General features: G+C 41.7%; 1 protein-coding gene across 3 annotated transcripts in view; it reads left to right on the forward strand.

The window, feature by feature from the left end:
* The first annotated feature begins 5527 nt into the window (after positions 1-5527).
* Positions 5528-20213, forward strand: part of pgap3 (post-GPI attachment to proteins phospholipase 3) — a 30812-nt gene continuing 16126 nt past the window's right edge. For 2 of the 3 annotated variants that reach the window (XR_006027237.1, XR_006027238.1), the window contains exons 1-8: positions 5528-6059; positions 7144-7241; positions 7642-7794; positions 8260-8322; positions 9893-9954; positions 10274-10410; positions 14135-14339; positions 14795-17089. Coding sequence is in view for 1 of the 3 variants with exons in the window: in XM_042083435.1 (XP_041939369.1) it covers positions 5858-6059; positions 7144-7241; positions 7642-7794; positions 8260-8322; positions 9893-9954; positions 10274-10410; positions 14135-14339; positions 14795-14858 (984 nt within the window). In the remaining 2 variants the exon portion in view is untranslated. Of the gene's footprint in view, positions 6060-7143; positions 7242-7641; positions 7795-8259; positions 8323-9892; positions 9955-10273; positions 10411-14134; positions 14340-14794; positions 18068-20213 lie in introns of those variants that run through there. The other variant, XM_042083435.1, reaches the window with a different exon arrangement.

A 20213-nucleotide genomic window follows, 5' to 3' on the forward strand; every position in this document is an offset into this window, starting at 1 on the left:
ATTTTGATTCTTTGATTTGGAAAGCAAGTTCATTATTTTGGGCTGCTATTACAATATATTAGAATTTCAGCCCAAAGTTGGATAACATGTAGAATTTGCTGCAATTTCAAAACTCCAGCTGCTGCTACTGGAAGAAACTGGAATCCATGCATTTCCACTGAATTATTTTTGGAATCTGATCTCTTATCATACCTGTTCATTCTTACTCGTTGCTCGACTTATCGTGACTAAATTCAAGATGGCTGCAAACGCTAAACTTCGTGAAGATACTGTCTGTATAAATCGTCTTGTAAGTAAACTACCAGTGCTTTTTCAAAGTTCTCAATGTCTCGTTTTAAATGTCAGGGCCCTCAGAAGTCTACCAATGAAGTGTGGAGATACATTGAGCCTCGTAAATGGGTGTAAAACAGTGATTTATTTGCATGGCTAGCCCGATGCCGAAGCACCAGTATTGAAAAAGCTGTTGGTAGCATCGGCTAACTAGCGCCAGATTTTGGAGTGCAGGGAACAAGCCGAGATGGGCTATGAGACATACGTTCACACTCGGTATCATGTTTCAATACACTTTAGGTCAATATCACACCGGAATTCTCCTTTAAACCAACACTTATTCTGTAGGTGGACTATTTTTGTCCACCACCTATTTCTGTCAATTTGCCTAAGAAAATAACTAGCCTTGTCCATGGTAGTTTTGACAGCACTCCTGGTTATTCAAATGAAAACTGCCTTGCTGCACCTTGGCTGCCCTCTTGACTGCAAATGGACTCATTGTTCTAAACGTGTTGTATGCAAATTACTCAACAGCATCAATATCACACCCTCCCATGTAATTTACTTATTTTTAGGGCGTTACCTGATATTCACCTGGATATTAAAACCTCATTTCAAAAACAAACAAAAAACAAAATGCAACATTAATGCATACTCTTCTCAAAAATATACATTACAGACTTTTAAGGCACAAGATACAATATCAATACACCGACACAATCATTTTTTACAGACTAAGACTAGGACAATATTTCCCAAACCATTCTGCTTTTCCAAAGCATCATGCATCCACATGTCCCGGTTTCTCTACAGAATGAAAGTGGTAATGAAAAGCAATAACTGGAAGTAGACTTCACTTAATGATATTGACACTGATGCCAGAGGCTTTATTAACGCAGAGACACAGCACTTCCAGCACACTCCATAGAAATGTATAGGGACAGTTTGTAATGCCAAGATGGTAAGTGTTCTCCGGTCATTGTCCTCAATTTATCACCAACCACTCTGCAGCAAAAGTATTCTTTGGTGTGTGTATGCACATTTACTGTACCTGTGTGTACATATGCATCTGTATGTAAGTGTTTGTGTGTGTGTCAGTACAGACTTGCATTCAGTGCTTCACTAAAACAGGTCTGCAACAACAGAACAAGGTGATATTGTAGAACAATATTTGTTTGTATCCACATTCCTCAAGTACTCTTATGCCATTATATGGCTGTCACTATCAAATAGCATACACTATCAGATATCATATTTCAACCAATAGGCTTCTAGAACAGTTTGACTCAAAGACTCAAAGAATGAGGGTATTATGACCGCTGCTAGCAGTCATAGGGATTGATCAAATGTTTTTATTTATTTATTGAATTATTTTCGTCATCAACTTCCTGAATTTTTGGTCAACGATTCCCGGGACACATGAAACTTGGTAGGCATGTAGCCCCACTAGACTTTTACGGTAAAATTTAGTTTGGACACTGGGGAACTAAAGAGTAGGGGATGGAGTAGGAGATGGAGACAAATTGACAAGTGTGATTTTCATGGAGAGGATGTATAGGACTGAATGGCTTATTTTGTACCGCTATGCGATACATCTAGTTGGAAGTCTGTCTGACCAAGATTGTTCAACTGGCTGTTTGTTGTGTGGACGTAATAATAATTCAATTTGTGGGAAATTACTTTTTTATGTTGCAGTAGGCAACAGTTATTACGTTTGTGGGGAATTATTATGTGATTATTACATTTAAAAAGTACATATATTTTATTATGTTTGTGATTCATTCACATTTGTGGGAAGCTATTAAGTCTGTGGGTGTTACACACTCTATGTAAAGCTAAATAGATTTGAAGGGAAATGTGCTGCCCGAAACTGGTATGGGATATTCAAATCGAATCCTTGTATACCTGTATTCTATAGGCTATAGGCCTTATTAGCTTCTCAAGGGTCCAGAGCCATAGAACTCTTCCAACTTATGAGCAAACAGGTATTTCTAATGCATGATTACAATGACACTTATGTAGATCCGTCATCTTCACATGTATGCTTTGCATGCTCTCTCTCTCATTATATAATCTTAAGTACCTAAGAAATTTAAATTGTATTGATAATCTGTTATTGGTCATGTTAAATGCTGGAAACAAGAACAGAATGTTTCTGCAGCGGTTCCAACCTGGGTATTAATTAATCTGACTGCAAAACTGGTCAGCAGTAGCCTGGGTGTTCCCATGCTGCCTTGCGCGCAATTTGATTCACGCTGCTAAGACAGCCTGGAGACCATGGAGCAAATTTTCGCCTGAGATAGGGAACCAATCACAGAACAGGGGGGAAAGCAAGACGATGATGAGCTATGCACAGACGCATTTGATAGACATCCGTGGCACCCAATAAACGGATCTGGGCATTTTTTTCAAATACGAGAAAATGAACGTTTGGTTCCCAGACCACGTCACATTGAGAAGTGGTGGCGCTAGCCAGGCTAGGTCAGCAGAAGGTCATATAAAGATTCAGGTGGAGATGTCTTACTCCCCAAAAATAATGTTCAGATTTGAAAATTTGAGCTGTTTTAAGGTATGCTTTAATAGTTACTTTATAAAATCATCAAGTTCATTTTGATTATATAGCTGAAGGAGGAGATATTGATGTACATGAGTAATTCTAGTGTTTATATGTTATATGACTGCTATTTGTCTTTACTTTGTTTTGTTTGTTTTTATGTGTCCAGGTTTCACTATGCAGTCCTTGTCCTCAAGTTTCACTGCAAACGAGACAGATGTGCTAGACTTCTTCTGCACTGGATTGTCTGTGGGCCCTTTAGTTTGGGGCATCATCAGTGTTCCCTGTGCTTGTGTGGGGGTGCCAGCCAGTGTGTGGCTTTTGTGGCTGCTCTTTCAGAGGCAACGCAGAGGCTTTTCCAATGATGTCAACATTCTCAACCTCACCGTCATGGACATGTACTTATCTTTATGATTCCAGGTGTACTTAATTACTTGATCTTCCACAATAGAGTGGTTTTAAAGATAAGTGATACTATCTATGGTTTTGGCTTGGTCGGACGGCCTCTGCTTATGTCCTGTATCTGTGTAGACTACACACATCTGCTACATGGCTGTGGTTCACCCCATTAAGTACATGGCACTGAAGCACTCCAGATACCGAATTGTATCCTCTGCGCTGGTGTGGGTCTTTACGTTGCTATGGGATAGTCTGTGCCCTAAAAAGGCAAATTTTCGCCACATCTTTCATAGCAATCCCTTATGTCTTTACTATTCCAACCATCGTCTACTGTGATGTTTCCATCCTCTGTGCCCTAAGAAAACCAGATCCCTCTGGAAGGAGTGACATCCACCCGCAAAAACAAAGAGCCATGCAAACCATCATCAATAGCCTTGATGACCATAGAGTCCTACCTCCCACCACTGATTGTTTACGGTCTCCTCAGCCCAATAGCCCTGAGCGTAGAGGAAAAGATTTGTAGCATTGCTTCGCCTCTTTTGATTGCACCGATGCTAGGCAGCACCATCATGCCTCTCTTGTCTCTGAAAAATCTAGGAAGACTGTGGAATGGGAGGAACAAGTAGCGCATGAACAGAGGTGGACGTCCCGATTTCAGCAAGTAAAAGTCCAGCCATGCATTCCTTCTGCCTGTGCACTTAACACAGGTGATAACACACAGTAGCCGAGATACTTAGGCTGAGGAGTCGTGTTTGTTAAGATCACTTGTTTTAATGAATGGTTGGGACAAATAAATGGTTGAATGTTTACTTTAATTAAGTTGGGATGTCCACCTCTGTGCATGAAGCCTTTGACAAAAAAAAGGTTGTTTCATATTCATAATTTGATATTTTTATAATGGGCAAACAGTCAAATAATATGTAAACATTTAGAGCAATCTTTTGTGCTTGACAATCCTGTACCTGTGTGAAGTGTGTTTAAAAAGCTTACCATGATAAAGCTTATAGCACTGAGAGGTAACCCCAAGTTTTTAGAAAGCTGTGTATTTGTGTTGTTCTGCCATGTTTAATTGGTCATTGCAAAATGTTTACTCAGGAACCACATCAGTGGTTAAGGGCAAACACAAGTTTTTGACAATTTCCTGATACATCACCTTTAGTTGTCTATGTATATGAAAAGACATTAAAATTGGATTTGACTTTGCCATGCCCGCATCTCATTCTTAAAACTCCAGCAACTGGTCTACTCAGTTCCCGAATGTTCAGAGATGGAGAAGAAGAAAAGAAGAAGATGAGGTAATGCAAAACAGTGGTAGCTTAAACAATGAGAAAATATTTTTTTTTTAAAAACAATTTGTCAGTTTTTAACATTTTAGATGTTCTTTTTGGAACAAAATATTGTTTTTAGGTGATTTGCAGCTTATTACATTCTGTTTTTCTTAACATTTCATCCCTTTTGGAAATTGTGTTGTACATTTCCAATCCTGGTTTAAAGTATAAGTTTCCTACTTCTATCTAATGTCTACAAAACACTTTGAATTAAAGACTTACGGCTTATTAAGATACGGCTACTTGCCAAAACGAAAAAAATAAACCCCACGATATGTCTCTTTACATTTATTTGCTACCATTTTGTTGTGCACAGATTTGTTGGTAGAGCTTGTCTCCATGACATTGGTTACAGGCAGTTCTTAATTGGACAGACAATAAATCAGAATAGGTCAACACACTTTTCTATTATAGGCTACACTATTGCAGAATAGTTTAAAATGTTGTATTATGACACACTGCCGAGTGAATTGTGTTCTTTACAGATGGATATAGCTTAATTTTAAAGATTGACTACAGAAAACATTTCAGTTTCTGTCTGGGTGCCTCCCCTAGTGGACAACCTCTTGAACGACACTTCTCTATGTAACCATGTAAGCGCACTGAGGCAGAGCAACAAATGTCATGAAGTGTAATGTCACGTGCATTCGTTTTCATTGAAGGTAGGCTGTGTTCGTTTTTCTTCATTACAAACGACTGAATTCTTCTGCAGTGATATAGCCTATGACTTAGAAGTTGTGCAGCTGCTGTCACATGTCGATAAGGCACGAACAATATAAGCCTATGCATTATCTTCGGTAGATAAACTGGATACTTTCTGAACTAGGCATGTGTTTGCTGGCTACCGACCTACAATAGGCCAACTTGCTAGATTGAAAGGAGAGACCCTACAGCTCTTATTACCGCATAGATACTGTCAGTAGGCTATATATCTATGTTATTAGGCTACCGCAGCAACCCCAGCGCTCTTTCCAGATGTTGGCCTACCTTCCATGTTGAGGCATGCGCAGTAGCCAACATTGATACTTCCTGGTTTTAAAATTACAGGCGGAGTGGGTTGGCTTTTCAAGTCAACGACGCGACTGAAACCTATTAAAGGTGCGAGTGAGGTTAATGCACAAATCATTCAAGGCAACGCATACTTAGCTAGTAGGAATATCGTAGTTTAGTTGACATTATGGCGCGCATTTGTTGATTGTTGTTGTCGGGGACATGCTCGCCTGACATGCCGCTACTGCGTCCTCGCTGTGCCTGATCGACTGACCTGGTCGTTGTACCTGATCGACTTGGTCGACCGACCGCCACCATGGGTCAGTCCTTTGGTCCTGTTACCAGCTTCATCGTGCTGGTAAGCGCCGTCCTTCTGCTGTCGGCTTCCGTTCATAGCTCCCAGGGCGACAAGGAGCCAGTATACCGGGATTGCGTGAATCAGTGTGTCCGGACCAACTGCACTGGGGCCCGGCTACGTGGTTTCCAGTCCACCCAGCCTCCTTACATGGCGTTGACAGGTGAGAGTCGGTGTTTACATTGATGATGTTATATGCGCTCACTGCGGAACCCACAACGAGCTGGGAATACAGTGATTCAGCCTGAGAGATGTCATTTAAACTTTCAGCATCTTTGTTGTTTCATTCATTTTAAACACTAGCGTGGTAGAAGCGGAATCGGTAGGGACAAAATGAGTTAGGTGACTCGAAGTAGAGATGACATCAATCTGCGAAGATCACATGATAATGCAATCGTTGATGAAAATAGGCCTTTGTAGACTAAAACACGTGTCATTGTGTTTTGTTCTCTGTTCTGTTAGCCGTTATGTTCTGGCATGTTAGCCATGCCGTTTACACGTCGTTTGCGAATAGTTTAGCTCACAGGAAATACTAGTTTCAGACTAACTCCATTCTTAATTTCGAGGTTAGCTTTTGTTACAATGAAACAGCTGACAAAGACATGAATGGACAATTGTCAAGTTTATATCTCTTTCGGTGTTGGGCCCAGTCGTGCATCTTTCCTGATTTTCAGGTTTCTGGCCTGGGGTCGGGTTTCTTGGGTCGTCTCGCTATTCTTGCTTGAAGAAAAAGGCTTTTCATAAACCATGGTCAGGGCTACTGTTATCAGGGATGTGTGTATTGAGAAAAGAGTCAGTGTGTACACACTTGAGAGTCACTGGAACTTGAGGCTGTTTTTGTTGTTTTAAATGTCAAATTGTTCCACAGTGAATGCCTAAGACATCTGATTTAGTGAAGTAGCCTATCATGATCCTAGATGTAGGCTACAATCAGAATGCCATACAGTAAATGACAGTGTATGCAAAATATCTAGAAAATCTAAACACACTGAAGGTGTGATGAGACAAAAATAACTTGGTTGAAACAAACCTAGAGGACAATATTACTATTTATACAACAGGGTCTCAAAAATATATTAGCCCTTCTTTAGAGATTACAATTTTGACTCAGGACAAGTAAGGAGCATGATATACAAGCCAAGGGATCATGACAATCTTACGTTAATGTTTAATTGAGCTCATTTTGTCTGGGGAAAGACAGGATTGAGAAAGAGAGATTGAATGAATTTCCCTCTCTTTCCCCCCAGGTTGGACATGTCGTGATGACTGTAAGTACCAGTGCATGTGGACTACTGTGGGACTGTATCAGGCAGAGGGGTACAGAGTGCCACAATTCCATGGAAAAGTCAGTGTTTTTTTTTGTTGTTTTTTTTCAAAAACAATTTTTCTAATCACCACTAGAAGTACTGTGCATGATGACATTTACACATATTCACAGAACTATCAGACCAGTGAATTTGTTAAGACATATGCTATACTTCTGTACTATTATATTATTATTATTATTATTATTATTATTATTATTATTATTATAATTATTATATTTCACACATTTACACAGGTCCATTTTCAATTAGTTTCCCCAGCATACCAAAACAGCCAGTCCCAGCTGCTTATTCTAGTACCGATCTGGTCTTTATCTGGACCCAATATAGTGCCCAATGTCTGGTCCATTGTCAGTTGATGTGTGTGTATACAGTCTGTTATTTTTAATATATGTGTGTAACCCCTCTCCCTGTGTGCAGTGGCCCTTTGCTCGTTTCCTCTGTTTCGAGGAGCCGGCATCAGCGCTGGCATCTCTGCTGAATGGCCTGGCCTGCCTGCTGATGCTGCTGCGCTACCGAAGCGCTGTGCCACGCCAGAGCCCCATGTACCACACCATCAATGCCTTCTCTCTGGTAAGTTCCTGTGTGTGTGTGTGTGTGTGTGTGTGTGTGTGTGTATGTGTGTGTGTGTGTGTTTGTTTGTAAAACCAAAAAGAACATATAAAAACACAAAATAGATTAAAATACAAATAAAACAAAGTATGTAAACATTCAGTTACATAAAATATAACAGAAAACAGAAAGAAGCCAGCGAATGTGTATTTCTCCCTTTATCATTCTCCTCTTAAATATATTTCTGCGTGTACTACACAAGTCAAGATTTTTAGTATTGGTGGAGGTACATAGCCCGACTATGCTTCTCTTCCAGGTTGCCAAATTAGAGAGCCATAGAGCAAAGCAATGTCCCTAAATAGTTTTAAAGAAAGAGACTTGTTATCTACTAATGGACAAAATATAGAGCTTCAAAGAAGCCCACCCAATAGAACTAGAAATAGAATAAAAGGATTTTTTTTATTTTATTTCTCTCTTTCCCTCTAGGTCTCTCTCAACGCTTGGTTCTGGTCTACAGTGTTCCACACCAGAGACACGTACCTAACTGAGGTAAGTTTTTAATCTGGGTTCCTCTTCTTGTCTCAGCATAGAGCTTCCTCAGACACCAGAGAGGTATATACACTACGAAGTGTGCCATTGGGATTAAGTCTAAAGCCTCAGGTGCATTCAAATTTGGCAAGTGTAGATAAATGTTTGTGGCAAACATGTTATCTTTAAACTTTTTAATTTGTAATGTTTTTGTGTAAAAATATCAAATAGTTTGTATTACACTGTTAACATTAATTTTGTGTTTTAACAAGGCAACTCTTGTTTTAGGTTTAACATGCCACAAATCAGACTTCATAGTGTATTCTTCCCCGGTCCATCTGTGTTCCACATAGTGCATTTCTGCCTTACGTGATAGTGTTGTCACAATTCAAAATGATGACTTTGATACAATACCTTGCCTAAGTATCTTGATACCAGTGCTGAAAAGATACCACGACAAAAACTTTAATCGGTAAAAGGGCAGGCCAAGACAACAGAAAGTTTATTAACTGATAACAGATTTAATTAAAATCTGAACGGCAATCTTAAACTATTGGTACCAATGAAATCAAAATATTTATATTTACAGTGCATGAAAATGCACGGTTCTGTTGGCCAACTCTCCCTGTGCGTCTCCATTCTACAAGGATATAAGGCACATTCCATCCAACTTTCTATCCATCCAACTTCTTCAAACCATTCACTCATCTACCCATTCAACTATCTATCAACATCCATTAAACAATCTGCCTATCAACATCCATTAAACAATCTGCCTATCAACATCCATTAAACTTTCTGTCTATCAATATCCATTACACTATCTACATTCAACTTTTAAACTATCTACTCTGTCTCAGGCTTTAAGCATACAATCTGGCTCTCTTAAAGGTGCTCTAAGCGATGCTGGGTAACGTCACCTCTGTTGACTTTTAAACAAAACAGAGAGCTAGCTTGCACACAGCACCTGAAAATAGTCCCGGTAGGCTATAACTTCCAGCAACAAAGTTGAGCTGCAGCAGATTATTACGCTGGAACGAGAGTATAGTTTCATGTCAAATCAGCCTAGAAAATCACCACATTTCCTTTTCTGTTAGTCTTATTACACTTTCTAACTTGAGAAGAGAAAAGTTTTAAATAGGAAAATTACTGGAAATCTTAGTCACTTTTAAGTGTGATGCTAGCGGGCGAGACGCTAATGGTCTAATCTGATTCAATGATCTATGCTAGGCTGGAGCTAAAAGTGGTATCGCCAGACTCAGAGAATGGCTGGATGAACTGGAGAAATCAATTGTTTAACTCAAGGGGAGGTTGAGAATGAGTGTAATTCCCCAAATGGTGGAATATCCCTTTAATACATTATATGGAAGAAGAACATTAATGTTAATACTCACGGTGCTCATGTGTGTATGTTCACACTAAAGGTGTGGACTCATAATACCCTAAAATTGTTACATAAATAGCTCATGCTTGTCCCTTGAGCAGCAGTCTTTGATTGGAAGAAATTACTTACTTTACAGTCATCCATGTCTTGTCATATGGTATGATCAGTTCATTCATGAAGTAATTTCCTGTCTTTGTTTTTCTGCAGAAAATGGACTACTTCTGTGCATCCGCAGTCATCCTCTACTCCATCTACATGTGCTGTGTGAGGTAGGCCTGAGCCACCCCACCTTAAGGTGATGATACATGGGCCAACTTTATTAGCATAATAAAGTTGCTGGGCAGTCATGTGACTGTTTCCTAGTGTTCTGACTTGTGAAGTTGCCCACTTTTGATAAAAGGCCTCCAGGTGAAAAATTGTTGCCCAATAGCCTGAACTGATTGCAATAGCTGAACGTTTACACACAAAAAAAAAACACACACACACACACGCACGCACGCACACACGCAGGCATGGAATTTCTGCATTATTTGCAATTGCCAAAAAAGTCAAAAAAGTCTACTGTGTGCTGTGTGTGTATTCCTGTAGGACGCTGGGACTGCGTCGGCCAGGTGTGTCCAGTATGGTGGGAGCGCTGCTCATCCTGGCCTTCACCTCCCACGTCTCCTATCTCACGTTCATCAGCTTTGACTATGGATACAACATGGCTGCCAACGCCACCATCGGTGAGAGGACACACAGGAAAATATACAACGGCATCCAACGCGATTCAACCAATCATAATCAAGGACCGGAACTATCCGTTTTATAAATCTATTTATACCATGGTCTAGGTTGAAAAGGGTGTTGTTTATAAAGTGATATACTACACCTATGAAGTAGATCTGGTAAAAAAAAGTTTAATCGCCGTTCCATATCAATGCTTATGAATGGTAACTATAACAACGATAGTAGGACAACGGTTGAGCCTGGAGGCAGGCTTTGCAACAATGAAATCAACTGTAAACAGCTAAAAAAAAAACTAACGATTTTAGCTCTAAAACTCATTTAGTATTAACCCTTAGAACCCGATTGACACAAAGTGCGTCAAAAAACACACCCTTTCTCCTCTGTAACATTGCTCCGCGACTGTTCATCGCAGCGAGATGAAACATTTTGTATGTGACAGAGCAGAAGTGGGGCTTTCCAATTGTCTGTGCGTTAAAGTATGAAAATGTAAAAAAATAATGAAATTAAATCAAATTGCATCATATTTACAGTCTATACTTCTCTGCGTTCACCTGCACACCCATTACTCTCGTTTGAATTACTTGCGAACCCGTGATCGCATAGATATTGCAAGCATATCAGATGAAAGAAGAGACTCAGGGCTATCAATTGGTACCATGTACATATCGATCCTTCTTGCTTATGAAAACAGACGAAGTGACTGCAAAATAATAACGTCATGTACACAAACCAACGCTGCACACCCATTACTCTCGTTTGAATTACTCGCGGACCCGTGATCGGATAGATATGCCACGCATGTCAGATGAAAGAGGAGATACAGAGCTATCATTTGATACCAAGTACATCCTTCTGGGTTATAAAACAGACGAAGTAACAGCAAAATAATAACTTTATATAGCTGGACTTACCCCATGTTCTTGTCTGTTTTTGTGGCAAAGCATGTTTATAATCATTACATTACATTACATTACATTACATTACATTTGGCTGACGCTTTTTTAGCCAAAGCGACTTACAACATGGTAAACAGTTTAAGTTTTAGAGCAATTCTCAACAATTTTAGGACAATTTAAAAACATTAGAGTGCAGTAAGAATAAGTGCATCAGTGAGTGCTGTTTTTAACAGTTACTTGTCAGTTTAAGACGGCTGGTGAGTGCTAGGATCAGTAAGACTTGTTGTAAGTGTTGCTATGAGAGGAGATGTTCTCTAAAGAGCTGGGTCTTCAGGAGTTTTTTGAAAATGGAGAAGGATGTCCCTGCCCTTGTAGGAACTGGCAGTGTGTTCCACCAACGAGGAACAACAGATGAGAAAAGTTTGGATTGGCTTGAGCGTACCGGTGGTAGAGCTAGACGTCGTTCGTCTGAGGAGCGCAGCGGTCTGGAGGTAGTGTATGTCTGTATGAGGGCATTCAAGTAGGTGGGAGCAGAACCGGAGACTTAAATTTGATGCGGGCCGCCATAGGTAGCCAGTGTAGCTGGATGAGCAGCGGGGTAACATGTGCCCTTTTGGGTTGGTTGTAGACCAGGCGCGCCGCCGCGTTCTGGATCATCTGAAGTGGTTTCACTGCGCAGGCTGGGAGACCTGTCAGGAGGGCATTGCAGTAGTCGAGTCGTGAGATGACTATTGCCTGAACCAGAAGTTGGGTAGCATCTTGAGTCAAGTAAGTCCTGATTTTCCGTATGTTGTAGAGTGCGAAACGGCATGACCGGGCAACTGAGGCAACATGATCTGAGAAGTTTAGTTGGTTGTCGAGAACAACTCCTAGATTTCTTGCAGTCCTGGTAGGTGAAACAGACAGGGAGTCAAATTTGATGTTGATGTCGTGGTGTATGGTAGGTTTAGCTGGGAGGACCAGCAGTTCAGTCTTTGAGAGGTTCAGCTGGAGGTGGTGTGCCTTCATCCATGTAGCTATGTCTGAGAGGCAATCCGAGATCCGTGCTGAAACCAAGGGGTCATCAGGTGGAAAGGACAGATAGAGCTGTGTGTCGTCTGCATAGCAGTGGTATGAGAAGCCATGCGAACGGATAATCTGTCCCAAGGAGGTGGTGTAGATGGCAAAGAGAAGGGGGCCCAGCACTGAGCCCTGGGGGACCCCTGTGGTGAGATGGTGAGGTGCAGATAGCTGACCAAGCCATGATACGTTAAACGAGCGTCCTGTGAGGTAGGATTCAAACCAGGAGAGAGCAGAGCCGGAGATTCCCATGTTAGCGAGTATAGAGAGAAGGATAGTATAATCCAACGCTATTGTGTGTTTCTCTATGGCAAAGCATGTTCATAATCCGGTTTTGAGATCCTAGCAAATTCCTGCATGGCATCCAATTCAAGGCTCACATTGCATCCCAATTTGTTCAACAAAGAAACACCTTTTTGCCTTTACTTTGTTCATGGCAATGCAGTAAAAAGTTGAGAATCATTATGAGTGCCTACACCATAGGCGCACACAGGCTAACATGCAAACTCGGGTCAAGTCAGGTCAGATCAGTTCGTGTCACAGATATGGAGCGCAGAAAGGTCATTTTTCATCACTAAATAAAAAATGGCATTTATTTCCGTAAATCACACACCACATATTTCTGTAAATTGCTCAGCCCCAGAGTATCCCGCCAACATGGCAATTATATTGCCCGATTCAGGATAGTCTGCTCTAGACACACATGCAATGCATGTAGAGCTATGAGCTTGCTGTGGTGAGATATATGTCAAAATATAAGATTTTTTATAATACGCTTTTTATATTTTAATTCTTTAAAAATCAAAATAAAATCAATGCTAGTACTAATACATGGAATTAGTCAGTTCTGGATAGCCTAGACTCTGCTGAAAAAAACAATATATAATATGTGTGTGGCACTTACAATGACCAGAATAAATCCTTATGAATAAAGGTAGTGAAAATGCCCTAAAAACAGCTTAGGGTTCTAAGGGTTAATAATTGATTTCATATTTATTTATTTCGTAAGTGACCATGGTATAAACGGGATAATGCCCTTCGATGCATCCATTATCAGAAATAAATGGACTTCGCAGAAGCTCCGCTTCGCATCGGACGGTTCACGCCTCCGTGTCGTTCATTTATTTCTGATAATGGACACCTTGTCGGGCATTATCCCTTACATACATGCTGTGCAAAAAACATTCTATTGTGTTCACTCTGTAGGAAATCATAGATGAGCCAAACAGATGAGCAGGTGTTGTGGTGTTCTACTCTAGGTTACTGTGATTGTTGTCATGGTAATTCATTTGTTGTATCTCTTACCCCTTTCTATCTCTCCTGTCCCCCATACTCTCCCTCTCTCTTTTGCTGTCCCTGTCTCTTTTCCACCCTCTGTTTCTTTCACACCCTCTCCCTCTTCCATCTCTCCCTGAATCCCCCCTGTCACCCCCTGCCCTCTCTCTCCCTCTCATTCCCTCATTCCCTTTCTTTCTCTCTCTCCCCTTCCTATTCTCTCTCTCTCTTTCTCTCTCTCCCCCTTCTACACTCTCTCTCTCTCTCTCTCTCCTACCCTCTCTCCCCCTCCCACCCTTTCTATCTCTCTCTATCTCTCTCTCTCTCTCTCTCTCCCTCCTACCCTCTCTCTCTCTCCCCCTCCTACTCTCTCCCCCTCTCTCTCTCTCCCTCCTACCCTCTCACTCTCTATCTCTCTCTCTATCTCTCTCTCCCTCCTCCCCTCCCCTCCCCCATCTGCCCCCCACTTCTCTTCCTCCGTGTGCTGTAGGCATGGTGAACCTGCTGTGGTGGCTGTGCTGGTGCTGGCAGAACCGGCGCACGCTGCCCTACTGGTGGAAGTGCAGCCTGGTGGTGGTGCTGCTGCACGGCCTGGCCCTGCTGGAGCTGCTGGACTTCCCCCCGCTCTTCTGGGTGCTGGACGCACACGCCGTCTGGCACCTCAGCACCGTGCCCGTCCACTTCCTCTTCTACAGGTCTGTGTGTGTGTGTGTCTTCTGTGTGTGTGTGTCTTCTGTGTGTGTGTGTGTCTTCTGTGTGTGTGTGTCTTCTTTGTGTGTGTGTCTTCTGTGTGTGTGTGTGTCTTCTGTGTGTGTGTGTGTCTTCTGTGTGTGTGTGTCTTCTGTGTGTGTGTGTCTTCTGTGTGTGTGTGTCTTCTCTGTGCGTGTGTCTTCTCTGTGCGTGTGTGTGTGTGTGTGTGTGTGTGTGTGTGTGAGAGAGAGAAAAATAATTCTCCCCACTCGTCTAGGAGCTGGATGTGCACACGCCTTCTCTACAGGTGGTGGTATGTGTGTGTCTATGTGTTTGTATGTGTGTGTGCAACAGAAGTTCACGTTTCTAAGGGTTTATGTGCCATCAAAATGATTTTGCAAATGTTATTTTAAGGTAAAAGGTGTTTGGTTGATTGATTGATTGATCCTTGTTCCCATAGTTTCCTGATTGATGACAGTCTGCACCTCCTCAACACAGAGAAGACAGGAGTCAAACTCGAGTAGGGGGAATCTCCACCTGCACCTTGTCCCCTCCTCACACACACCCAATCAGGCAAGCGGATGCCGGGATGGGAGGGCCCTCAGTCTCCATGGCGACCTGCATGACACTCCTCTCAGCCAAAATCCTGAGAAATGTTTCTCTCTCTCAACTCATGCCATTCTGCCCAGGAAGAAAAAGAAAAACAAACTTTTTTTTCAGATTAGGTTTGTTTTTTTTTCTTTTCCATTTTCAGTTTGAAACTTGATTGGTATTTGCATTCACTGAGCTTTGCCTTGAAATAGGATAAATAGGTTTGAGGCTTTTGTTTGTACTTGTTTTCACATATTTTAACTTTGTCACAGACCTCACTCATGTTAAGCACGACTTCAGACTGGTGTAGGCTTATATGACCACACAACTCCCTCCCTCAGTCTTTGTTATGGCCAGATCTTTCTGTCAGGGAAGGAGGCCATTTTAACTGTGTGAATTCCTGCTGTAAGACCTTGAAGTTTTTGGGTGCGCTTTGAGGTTTTCAATAGCCCTGACACAATTAGTAGCAGTACCTGAATCAGACAGTAGAGGGCAGCATAGCATACTCACAAGGCGAGGAGGCCTGGGTGTAACTAGATTGATCATCTGTTGTTATACTTAGCACTTAGCTGCCTGTAGCAAGGACATGCTAATATGCTAACAGTTAGCATCTATCTCTCCAGGCTCATGCAGTGTTAATGGGGCCAAACAACTATTGCAGGAAACAGGTTGGAGAATTAGTGGGGTGTACCTGTGTAAGCAGTATTCGGGTCAGAAAGTGTTCTTCGGTATATACAGGCTTCACCACTTCCTTATGTGACATGATTGAATAGTTCTCTTCTTTTTTTTATTTCTGATGGCGGCATGCTATAATCATGATTATCACTCAGTTGTCTTGAGTTCCATATTTTTGCTCTTGTGATTGTTTTTTCTTTTACTGTTTTATGACTTACAACCATAATGTGCTTTGTCTTTCATACTCTGGATTGAGTTTCAGCTTTTCAGCTTTTTGTTGTACTTCTTTTCTGTTCGTTTCTTCTCTGTTCTCTTTTCTATTTTTTGGGAATGTTTTGTTTGTGACAGTCTTATTTCTTTTTTCTCATGTGTACCAGGTTTGCCTTTTCAAACAACGGGGTGGAAGCAAGGAGACCCAGTATTCACTGATTCTAGCTGAGCTCTTGATCTTATGTGGGTCACCTTGCATCAATGTTAGACAGTATTTGGGGTGAGAGAGTGAGCATGTTAGAGATGAATCAGTGTGAAATGGAGGGAGGAAGGGAGGGTAAAAATAAAAAGGAAAAAGAAGGAGGAGGAAACAGGTTCCTCTTAGCCTTGGTGTGTGTGTACGTACGTGTGTGTGCGTGTGTGTGTGTGCGCGTGTGTGTGTGTGTGTGTGTGTGTGTGTGTGTGCGTGTGTGCGCGTGCTCACAAAGTTCTGCATGTATCTGTGATTGGCTCTTTTTTTGTACACAGGCATCTCTGCACTAACTGCCTGCTTTCTTAGCTATAATGCTGACATCTCTGGTGGTTTACTGAACAGAATGTCCACACTAACAATCAGTGTCTGCCTTACTTCCCCTGCCCTGCTTTGTCAAAAGCTTTATGTCCTCATCAGGTGTGTGTGTGTGTTTGTGTGTGCTCACAAAGTTTCCCACCAAGTCTAACTAACTTATGCTTACTTTACCCCCCCGCACACACACACTAAATGCTAACTGCCATCACACAATGCTGTGTTCTGTTGTCTGCCTTTGTTTATCTGTTTGTCTGCCTTGTCCAGTTTTGAAAGTCTCACACCAAGCCTTGCACAAATAAGAATAGTTTCTCCTCGAGAAGGATGTGTAACGGGAATGTGATGCTATTCGAAAATGTGATGCTATTGTTGAGTGCATGTGAGCGGTTTATTAACGATGCAGTACTGCATTCAAATTTGTAAGTGATTGAAGTAGCCTGTTCAGCTTGACAATCTTAACATTTGGCTTTTGTGAATCATTCAATTCCCTTTTGTTATCAGAACATGCACCGTGGTCACAAGCTAAGTCTCGTACCACAATAGTGCCATAACTGTGTTTGCTTGAAGTGTGTGTGTGTGTGTGTGTGTGTTTGAGAGAGAGAGAGGATGCACAGAAGTGAGCCAGCTTAGTTTGCGTGAGGTCGGCTGACCCGGGAGTGCTTGCTATCCCGTGAATTCCTGAATGCAGTGCGTCAGACCTGTGTGTGTGTGTGTGTGAGAGAGAGAGAGACAGACAGAGTGTATGAGTGTGTGTAAATATAGCTTGTTTGAGAGGCTTAGAGTGGGAGAGTCGGAGCAAAAGTTAGAGCGAGGAAATTGGGTGGCGGGAGTGGGGAGCAGCAACACTATCAGAACTGCCATTTGACTGAAACTCATCACACTTACACACACACACGCACGCACGTGTGACTCATTTGTCTCGTCGCATGCCTGGAGTGGGTGGCAGTCCATCTCAAAGGGACTAATCATTCCGCAGGGTTGCCTGTGTACATGGTGATGCTTTTCTCGTAATCGTGTATGAGAAGGCCAGCGGAGCTCAGATCACAAGCATGGCGTTGACTGTAGTTGTGATGGTGTGAGTTTAGTAGAGATTGCAGTTTGCAGTGAAGAGCCTGACTCTTGGTTGGTTGGTTAGGAAAATTGGCTAATCTTTTTGTCCATATCCTCTGTGTCCTTGCGGCATTTATCAAAAGCAAGATTTTAACATTTGTGGTGATGGTAATGGTGATGGTCCACTTGTAAACTTGTATAACATCCACTGAATATCACAACTACAACTACACCGACGCCATGCTTGCGATACAAATGCACTGGCCTCTTTGTGACTTGTGATTTTCTGGTATGTATTAATTTCATTGCCTTTCCATGTTAACGTGTCAAAGCCTCCTGTCAGCTAAAGTTGTATGGAAGTGACTTATGGGAGCTGTGGTCTTAAAAGTTATTTTGGATTTTCACAACCTCCCCCTTCCCCCAAAGCCAATGTGACTGTGGACTCCCAGTAGCTCCACACTGCCCCCTGCTGACTTAACACGCACCTACACCTCCAATCACTGAACCCTCTATGCCCTTCTGATGCACCTTTCACTCTCTTTCTCTGTCTTTCTGAATGCACCTCCCCTTTCTCCTCTACCACACCAAGTTGTGTTTAAAGAAAGCTTTAAGTGATGAACTAATTAAAAAATGTTATCTATAGCATGTGTCGATGGTTTATTTATAATTCAGCTGTTTTGTGTCTACATATAAACACAGAGATGACTTCAGGGAATTCCCCATGGCAAAATATCCGTCTAGCCTCCACAAATCAGCTCTTATCAGTGGTGGTAGGCCTATTTGTTTTAAACTGAACTTCAACAATGCTTATTAGTAGTACTTTTCAGACAACATACATATGAACATGAATGTGTGTGAAAAAACAGTTAGTCAACACAAGTCTGTGAAACAGATTGGGCAACTCTTTTGGCCAAAGTTTTAGGTTTCCGTAAAAGAAGAGGTGTCTAGGTAACATTCAGAAAGGGAAATTATCTTGTCTTTGTTTCAGAAAAACAGCTCTTATTCAGAGATAGACAGGGAAAACAATATTGTACGGTCTTACAATCAACTTACCTTGGACTTGGGTCGAGTTTGGATGTCTAGAGAATTAGCCCAGACAAAGGGGATATCTTATTTAGGATGTTCTTTCCTCTGGGTTGTGTTTACTCGGCAGCCTCTCCCATCTGTTCCATCTGACTGCTTTTATCACGCTCCTCTGATCTTGCACAAAACTATGTTCATGGTAGATTTCCTCAATGAACTAGACCTATAGTCCCAGTGAACTTTACCTCAATGATGTATAAATACCAGCCTAGTCTATTTTAGATTTGTTCAGTGATGTGAATACCAGCCTTAGTCTACTTTTATTACCTCAGGTTTGTAAGGTTACAGTTGTTACATCAGTGGAATATGTAGGCTACAGTACCTGTAGTCTAATTTAGACCTGTGAGATCGGTGGCATTTGTACATTACTGATACTTGATATGATCTATGATCTTGATGCATATATGATCTATATGCAATGGTAATTCTTAGCATGCAGTGGTAATTCCTAGTCTCCTCTGCACTGTACCTTAAATGTTATTATACTACTGTAGCTGCTGTAGCTCTGTAGCTTAAATGTTAAAATGCTTAAATGTTAGCTTACGTGTTATTCTAATGCTGCAACTGTAGCTCTGTAACTTAAATATTAAAATGCTTAAATGTTAGCTTACGTGTTATTCTAATGCTGCAACTGTAGCTCTGTAACTTAAATATTAAAATGCTTAAATGTTATTCTATTGCTGTATGTCCCTAAGGATAAACGCATCAGCCAAATTAATAAATGAAAATGTATATGGGCCTCTGGCCTATAGATCTGGTTTGGTTTGTTGCCACGTTGGAATATGTATAGGCCTACAGCCTCACAGCTCTCCCCATTCACTGTTGAGCTGATTGGTTTAACTTTAAGGGGTGTTTAACTCTCTGTGTTTCAGTCAGCAGGTAGTCAGGGTGGGGTAGCTGTGGTGGAGGACTCTGTGTGACTGGGGCATGGGCCCATCCTGTCTGACTTTAGGCTTTGTTCTCTGGTGTAGGAACAACCCTGTGACCTTGTGAGGCTAATCACTGATTGATGATCAGAGCTGAAGCTGTGAGAACTGAAGCATTGGAGTCAATGGAGGGTATAGACATGTCACTTGTTTCCCATCCACTCACTTTACCCTTTCTCTCTTTCTCATACACACACGCGCGCGCGCGCGCACACACACACACACACACACACATGAGTGGGCTAGGTCTCTTTTGCCTTCAGTGTCTTATTTCCCTTATTACTATTGAACCAATATCTTATTTCATTAGTTTGTAGGCCTACACAAACTCAAATAGAATGAAGGAAAGGAAAAGGAGAAAGAAAGTTGCTGTCCATATTATGGATTGGAGGAGGAGTGTGTGTATGTGTGTGTGTCTGTGTGTGTGTGTCTGTTGGGGGGTCGGATGGTTTCGGATGAATAGGCTTTATTCTTCTTCCTTCGCTTCCCCCTCCGCCGGCGCTGAAGGGGGGAAAGTGCCCTGTGAACTATGTCAGAAATGCACCGATGATATCTCCTTATTCCAAGCGCTTGAAAAACGCATGCGGAAAGTGCAACAATCAATAACCTATGTTAATGAAGTAACTAATTAGTTGCTGTAGCCCACATCATGGTCGAGCATGAGAAAATAACGAGGATGGGGGTAATTAATCTATTGATGACACTGTTATAACGTCTGCTTAATGGCAAGTGATTCAATCACCAACTGCAATGACTGCATTTGACAGGTGACATATCAT

Source organism: Alosa sapidissima, chromosome 24 (assembly GCF_018492685.1).
Source record: "Alosa sapidissima isolate fAloSap1 chromosome 24, fAloSap1.pri, whole genome shotgun sequence".
In the NCBI taxonomy this organism is placed as follows: Eukaryota; Metazoa; Chordata; class Actinopteri; order Clupeiformes; family Clupeidae; genus Alosa; species Alosa sapidissima.